Source organism: Danio aesculapii, chromosome 17, assembly GCF_903798145.1.
Source record: "Danio aesculapii chromosome 17, fDanAes4.1, whole genome shotgun sequence".
Lineage (NCBI taxonomy): Eukaryota > Metazoa > Chordata > Actinopteri > Cypriniformes > Danionidae > Danio > Danio aesculapii.
In genome coordinates this window covers 33286256-33294729 of record NC_079451.1, presented here as the reverse complement: position 1 = coordinate 33294729, position 8474 = coordinate 33286256, and the positions used below count along the sequence as shown (strand labels likewise).

At 38.1% G+C, this 8474-nt stretch overlaps 1 protein-coding gene across 1 annotated transcript in view; it reads right to left on the bottom strand.

The window, feature by feature from the left end:
• Positions 1–3569: 3569 nt before the first annotated feature.
• The window catches only part of dicer1 (dicer 1, ribonuclease type III), a 43727-nt gene continuing 38822 nt past the window's right edge, over positions 3570–8474 (bottom strand). The window contains exon 26 of the mRNA XM_056477681.1: positions 3570–7568. Coding sequence (XP_056333656.1) covers positions 7403–7568 — 166 coding nt within the window. The 3' untranslated portion in view covers positions 3570–7402. The remainder of the gene's footprint in view (positions 7569–8474) is intronic.

Genomic DNA, 8474 nt, shown 5'->3' with positions numbered 1-8474 from the left:
TTTTCCTTTTCATTGTTTATTTTCAATAACTTTTTGAGAATCTGAAATCCTTTCAGATTTTCACTGTGGTCTGGACCTTACTGTAAGAACACTCTTGAGCATCATGCTGGCATTATAAGTCTCAAACCGTCCCAAATCAACAAACATTAGCAATCATAATTCATGAAATACTGCTGAGCGTACAGTAGGTCTCTTTCGAACCCACATTTTAATTACACCATGTATACCATGGCAAAACTCTCCTATCAGAATATATGCTCCAATGCTTGCACAGCTGATGTGAGGTCATTTCTCACCTACCAAGAGCGAACGTTCCAACTCACTATTTTTTACTTCTTGGCAAACATCGATGCAGCCATACAAAATGTGTAAGTGGCGAAATGGATACAACAAGACCATAAAAAGGCCCGTAGAGAGTGAAAAGGTATACTCGCAAACACAGTTCATACCTACTTCATCTATTACATAAGACTCTGTGCAAATGTGATTAAAACATCGGTCATGGTTGCTGAGTCCATCTAAACTGGAACGGCCTCCAAACACTTGTAAACGGGAAGCAGGAGCACTGCTTGGGTTAGGAAAATACTGAGGTCATCAGCATGCGCTTGAACGACGAAGCCCACGCTTACACTGTGGCCTGTGACCGGGCTTTTCACACAGTATTAGTAGCCACAGCCGTGCAGCTCATAAAACTATCTAATACATCATTTCTCCTTTTCAGTCAGGATCTGGAAATGCACATATACTCACTGGCCATTTTATTAGGTACACCCGTTCAACTGTTTGTTAATGCAAGTGTATATCAGCCTGAAGTAACTCAGTGCATCCCAGGATGTAGATGTGGTCCTGAAGATCTGCACAATTTTAAACCAAGAATGAAGAAGATAGGTGATTTCAGTGACACCGAATGTGGCCAAAGTCTCTTTATGCAAGTGGGCATGCAAGAGTCTATCTCTTTGAATGGGAAAACGTCAAATCCTCCACAATGGTTTTCAAAGTATACAATTAAATGTCATATTTAAAATAACCAATGGAATTTAACTTCATCTGTGTCTTCAATTCTGCATCCAAATGACATGTTTTTTGGCCATTTTATTCCTGATGGCATAACTCTTCCCAAAATGGCCGTGACTTCAGTGTCATTTGCGTTTGAATGGCGGGAATTCATGAGGTTTCATACAGATTACAAAACCAGAGAACATTTGTTTTCAAGTGTAATTGGTTTGTTTAAAAGCAGAGATTTCAAGTAGACGTGTAGATATGTTTTGTTTGTTTGTAATGCCGCCGTCACACTAGAGTTTGAGAAATTCTGTCGTACGGTGCTGTGAAAAAAGGCAGGATTAAACAAGATGATTAGACATAAAAAAAGTGAGAGATTGGTCCATATTTTAAATTTCTGTCCAGTGAGGTCATGTTTTGATCTTCGGTTGGTCTCACGCAGTCACGTGATGCGATTTTGCAGGTCAGAGTTCACCAAGCTTAAACTGTGCAACGCAGCAAACTGCAAAACTTGTTGTTCAAGCTTGCGTGTCCGGTCTGACGCATTCGCGTGCGTATGAATGGAAATCTATGGGGAGAAAATCCAGTGTGACCGCAGCTTGAGACAAGTATTCACTGAGAGTTCAGTGTGTTTGTTGACCACAGAGGGTTCATAACAATGATACTGCAGAAACTGTTTGGATCAAGCTCTTCCCCTGAAGAATAGGCAGTCTATAGCGACTGATGACTGGCTCCTTTAGCAGAAGATTGGGCTTCTTGCACTAGAGTGGCCATATTGACAGTTACGTTATTCCCCATTGAAAACTGTATGAGTGGCACGTCTTCTGTAATCTGTAGCCTTTGATGCAGCATGGTTCAGGGCCAAAAACGGCTCAATCTAAGTATTTACAAAACTGCTGATCTTCTGGGATTTTCACATGCAACTAGTGATGTCCTGATCAGGTTTTTTTTGCCCTCGAGTCCGAGTCATTTGATTTAGAGTATCTACCGATACCGAAACCTGATCCGATACTTCTATAATACATAAAGGCTTAGTGGAGACATAGGAGCTATGGACAAACTTCATATGTCTGTGGTGAACGAAACATGGGGTACTTCTTATAACAAGCACGGCATTTCAAATCAAGGTTTTATGTTTGTTTTTGAGGTGTCTTATCAGGTTTGTTGTGTTAAATGTAGCCGTTTCCTTTCCACCTCTTCCAATGCAGAGTTTACATATCTCACAATGTTGGCAATAGCAATGTTGTCGTCATCAACTTTATAATACCTCCAGACCGCAGACATACTTGTGCTTTCCGCTTCAAGTTGCTTCAGTGTTCTACTTTGCCGGCATTTAACCAATAGCGTCTCTGCAACAAAGCGATGTCATGCCACACGCGTTGCTGTTTCTGTGTGAAGTCAAGAAATAGGTCTAACTCTGTGCCACCACATAACTATAGATGTGTTAAAAATAATGAGTATATATACATATATGAGTCCTGATTTGGGGGTAACTTCAGATTCCCATAGAGTCTGAAACTGCGTGATTGGGCCGGATTTCCCATCACGTGATCGAATCTGAACATCCCTTCAGTACATGCAACCATCTCTAGGAATTCCAGAGAATGGTCAGAAAAACAAAACAAAGAATCCTGTGAGTGCACACTCAAATAAACAAAACCTTTTGCTCCTTGGTCAAACTCATTTAAAATTAGTTGAAGTTTTTTCAGGACAACTTGATTCTTTTATGTTTTCCACTCAAATTTGTAAAAACTATGTTAACTTAATTCCTTCATGTTGTTCTAACACAAATTAGATTGTTTGGAACCCAGCATTTTTTACAGTGTGCCAGTTCTATGGTTGAAAATGCATTGCTAAAGCCAGAGATTAAAGGATAATAGCCAGAGATTGAAAAGACAACTAAAGTACCCACTTCTAACAGCTGAATTCAGCAGAAGAGCATTTCTGGATGGACAACTTATCAAAATGAGCTACAACAGAGCACACTGGTGAACTAAAAACAAAACTACAAATTGCATGGGTTCTCCAATACAATAGAAGAGTGGAAAATAGTTGCCTGTTCTGGTAAATCACTTTCAACTGCAACATTTAAATGGTAGGGTCAGAAATTGGTGTAAACAACATGAAGGCATAGATCCATCAACAGTTTAGGCTGCTGGTGCTAATGGTGTTGGATGTTTTCTTGACACTTTGGGCCCCTTAATATCAGCAGAGTATTGTTTTAAATGCTACAGTCAAGATGCGTACTGTTGTAGACCTTGTTCATTCTTTTACGACCACAGTGTGCAAATATTGTGATGGTGACAGTAATCTCCAAATTACTTCTTGAACATTCTTAGTTCAATACACTCTAAATGTCTCCACAGACACATCTTAATCCAGTAGAGCACGATTGGCATTTATTGGAAATGGAGATTCGCATCATCAATGCCAGTGGTAAATACGACGCCATATGGACCAAATTCTGTTAAATGTTTCCAAACGGAGTTCTTGATGCCTAACCTGCTACTCACAAGGTATACCTATTGAAAACAGCATAGGTGACAAAAAGAACACAAATACCCCACAACTGAACGACCATACCATAACTTTATTGTAGATATACTCAGCTACAATTACTTAAAAAAGAGGGGGGAGGGGGGCAGACTTTGTAAAGGTTTTTGTGATCCATAAGGTGCAGAATGCATACCACTGCAGCACTGATACAGTATGAATGAGAAAAAGTCATTTAAATACACGTCCCTTAAAAACACAGAAATTGAGCTGCAGTTTGTGGCCCATAATTCCCGTTCAAAACTTTTAGTGCTCCACGGTGCTCAACAATCCCATAAACCCCCCCCCCCAAAAGGAGCTCGCCACACATTCCAGTCCTGTTATGTTGTCTTTAAACACCTTGCTGCTGCTAAGAGTGCATTTGACTTTTAAATCAGGCAATTACAATATTTTTTTTGTCTTTAAAAAAAATATGACACTTTGTTATGAAATAAAGCCCTTGTAAATAAATCTAGGGCTGACGTAATCAGATCTATACAATGTATTTAGTCTAAAAAGGAAATACAAGTTGGTGAGAAGGGAAAGTCTTCACTGACATGCACTAATACATCAGGATTTATATACTCCAACTAATATGGGAGAAAAGGGATGATGGGGAAAGGGACGATGGCCCCAACATATTAAAATCATGCCAGTCCAAAGACTTGACGGGTTACATTACAATTCCATATTCAAAGAATTACATTAAGGCAGGACATGAATGTACACATAGGACACATATTTAGCCCCAGATTGTAGAGATTGGAAACTATTTTTCTACAGTGTATTTTCTCTGATGATATCCTGCAGGCACATTGTATCTCTCCGATCACTTTTTTTTTAAATACATTGGTACAATACCAGCGATGCAAACAGCAGCAAGGCCGAAACCACAAGTTATTCCTTTAAACGTTACGGCATTATATATACACGTTTTGTATTTTATTTAATTTTTTTTATCGTTCTGACATGAGGTAAAGTATGGCGCCCGAGTGCAATGCTTATTTGTGCTACATGTTTAAAAAGAAAAGAAAGTAAAAATAAACAACACACAAAAATTATTCTCCACCATGAAGGAAAATACAATCTGCAGCATATGATACGATGGAGGACCACTTTAACAAAACACTCCCACAGATGATAAAAGACTCCAATTCTTTCCTTTTTTTAAGGTGTTATCGGTTCTGTGGGAATTGATCATTGATTATTAGGTTGCAAAAAATATGTCCGGGAAAAAAAAGAAAAACAGTTCATATCCATGCGGTGGCACCATATGTGTGATTTCACATTCTCTGAAAGTTCAAAACCAACAGTGAGAGGAAAGCTTGTGAAGGGTAAATAAGTGTGTGCCTTTTAGAGGCTTGAGGGGGGAGGGAGGGGGGATACGTAACAAGCTAGAAAAATATGAACACACACGAACAAACAAAATAAAGTTGCAATAGTCTGAGGGTTAAGGGTTACAGAAACAGTGTCATATTGCAGGGCTGGCGCACATTGACCCTGATGCACAAATTCACACCATTGGCTGAGCGAATATGAGAATCCCGCTCATTTCCAATGACTATCAATACTAAATTCTGGGGTTGCGACTGAGATCATGTAAAGAGGGTCGCTCAACTCTTGCCAAAATGGAAACAGATTGCACTCATTCTCAAGACGGGACCAACGTCAAATTTTAGATGGGTTACGAAATGACCAACAAATTGCAATAAAACTGCTTACAAGTAGCAGGAAACCATCAATTGGAAGGCAATATCCAGTATAAAGCATGGCACCAAAATGTGAAAACTTGCTACAGTAGCATAAGACGAGAGTTTCGATGTTACAGAGTTGAAAGGCACCGCTTTTTAGCATACTCCATTAAAAAGATGCAAACTTAATGTCAGTGGGAATGTATTTTAGTGCAAATAGTCGTGAGTATATATATTTATCCCCCTGTTAAGGTGCTGATAAGCGTATGTTTTTTTTTTTTTTTTGCTTTTTCAAGCAATACTGTGCCTCAATGCCATTCAGATTTGTAAGAAAGCATATCCGCACAAAGATCTTATGATAAGGCCAAACTATTCGCAAGGATCTTCTGAGGTAGCAATGGCTGGGATTATGTAACTTCATGAATAGTTTGTCATTAACATAATAACTAAAGAAAATGAGGAAGGGGGGGAAGTTAGGTAGCCTTTAAGATGTAAAAAATTCAATTTCACACATTTTATATTAAAATTTGCACCCTCATATATGGGGTATCAATGATTAGTTAATTAACAGATTAGACTTGGTAAGACTGAAAGAGAATAAAAAGTGAGACACATGGCTTATAAGAGTGCAATCTATCGATTTTTTCAAGTGTCAAGCAACCCCATCTTATAGGATACACAACAGTTTTCACGTGAAGGAAAATCCGAGCTCATCAGAGATGCATCAAGCTTATGTGCGGAGAACAGTTTTTTTCCTCAGCATTTCCCCTTCAAGCATAAAAACCAAAAGAATACACAACAGGGAAATGATTTCTACAGCCTGACGAGCTGACAGAACAGAAAAACCAACCCAACAGATTTCAAAAAGATAAAATTAAGAGGTAATACAGTTACAGTGCAAAAAAGATGAGAAATTCAAGCTTAAACATAGCACCAAAAAAAAAAAACATGCATGCAATTAACTGAGGTATTCAAGTGAAGAATGCCTATTAATATGAAAACATTTAGGCTAGACAAGAGGCTACAACACAATTACGCTAAAATAAAGGCTGGTTACCACATCTCCAAACGTGTGAATGTTGAGGGATCGATTTTTTACAGGTGCGACCTCACGACGCTGCATCAATATCGACTTTGGTAAGCGATGCGCGTGAAGTCATCTAGCGAAATATCCTAAAGACGTACGTAAAGGTGCTTTGTGTCTTACAGAATTATCCGATGCTATTTTTCTCTTTCCGTTGTTGTTTTTTCTTTTTTTAAATATAAAATCTGCAGCATATTTTCCCAGGTGATATGTCCTCCTGTTTATCGTTCGTGTCGTTATATCAAAACTAAGTCAGTCTATGAAGACATCTAATGTTCATAAAGACTGTCAACTAAATATCATCAATATCAAAAGACATTACTGAAACCCAAGTATCAACATATATATGTCGTAATAAACATTTAATAGCGTAATTCTTTTTTGTTTTTAATATAACGTAGCTTTATGACGTCTATACAACCCATCAGGTTGGCTACACGAACATGCATCCTCAAGTGCCGTTCACAACTATGCTGATTACAGTAATCGGGAATGTCAAATTCCTATCTGTCTCAAGGATGCAAGGGCCTTTCACTTTCAATACAATATAGATCTAAAATGATTCCGCTGTGATCTGACGGAAAAAAACAATACAAACAAACTAATAAAACGGACCCTACAGAAGTGCAAGTTTGATTGAGAGTAAAGTCATCTCAAGATAAAAACACTTCCAATACCAACACCATCTTTCTATTCCACGTGCCCTTCCTGGCACTAGTGCACAGATTGAGGAATTTTGTGTTTGTATGTCACTTTTTTTTTTATTTCTCTTACTTAGTTGATACCTTGGAGTTATGAACTATGTACACTGTAATACTACCTATAAGCTTTAGCTATTTTAACCACTACTACGAAGCAGAGCATATATCTTTCTTTTTTTATGTTAATAAAAATAGGGAAAGTGTGGGCGTAAGAAGACCTGACCTTTTTCTTAACACTTGCGATACATAAAAAGCACTCGTGATCCAACAAAGCTGGGGAGAAAAAAAGATTGTGTTTGCGCACGTAAAGAATAACATGAAATATGAACCCCATGTGAATTGAGCTGAAATCCCGTGACTGGATTGGTTCATTGCGGCGTTTTTGACCGGGTGTCTCAGTTGTTTTGGACCTGAGGTTGGTTGGCTTTGAGACTGCGCAGGGCTCGGCGGGCGGCTGCTGACTTGGCTATCCGGTAGCTGCGTCCCACGCCTTTGAATTTGCCTTTGCCCACGACTTCCACCGTCACCCGTACTTTTCCATCATAGGTTCTTTCCGCAGGGCTGTCGGAAAGAGAGAAAAAGATACTTAATTTTAAATGTAAAAAATGAGATAAAACACAATAAAAACCATAAGAATAAAAAAAAAATCTTATAAAAATAATTGCAAGCTTATTTTTTAAGTTCAAGCAATCAAGAATAGTTCATACTGCATAATAAACTCAAGTGGTACAAATATTACATCCGACATAATTTAAATTATTAGGATTTTAATAACATTAAGGAAAATGTATGAGATGAAGCTCAAACTAATGATACATAAAAACAAAAGTGATGCTTTTATGAGGAAATTTAATATAATTTATACTTGGGCTGCAAAACGAATATTTTATTAAAATATTTCAGATTAAACGCCGTTAATTGAAATGTAATTTTAACATTATTCAATATTAACATTAATATTTAACATGATAACATATTCATATTTAATATTATTATTAACAACAATAAATGTATCTTTTATTTACACTAACCAGTCACTTTATTAGGTACACCTGTCCAACTGCTTGTTAACGCAAATTTCTAATCAGCCAATCACATGGCAGCAACTCAATGCATTTAGGCATGTAGACATGGTCAATATGATCTGCTGCAGTTCAAACCGAGCATCAGAATAGGGAAGAAAGCTGATTTAAGTGACTTTGAATGAGGCATGGTTGTTGGTGCCAGACGGGCTGGTCTGAGTATTTCAGAAACTGCTGATCTGCTGGGATTTTCACGAACAACCATCACTAGGATTTACAGAGAATGGTCCGAAAAAAGAAAATATCCAGTAAGAGGCAGTTCTGTGGGTGCAAATGCCTTGTTGATGCCAGAGGTCAGAGGAGAATGGCCAGACTGATTCGAGCTGAAAAGCAACAGTAACTCAAATGACCACTCATTACAACAGAGGTATGCAGAAGAGCATCT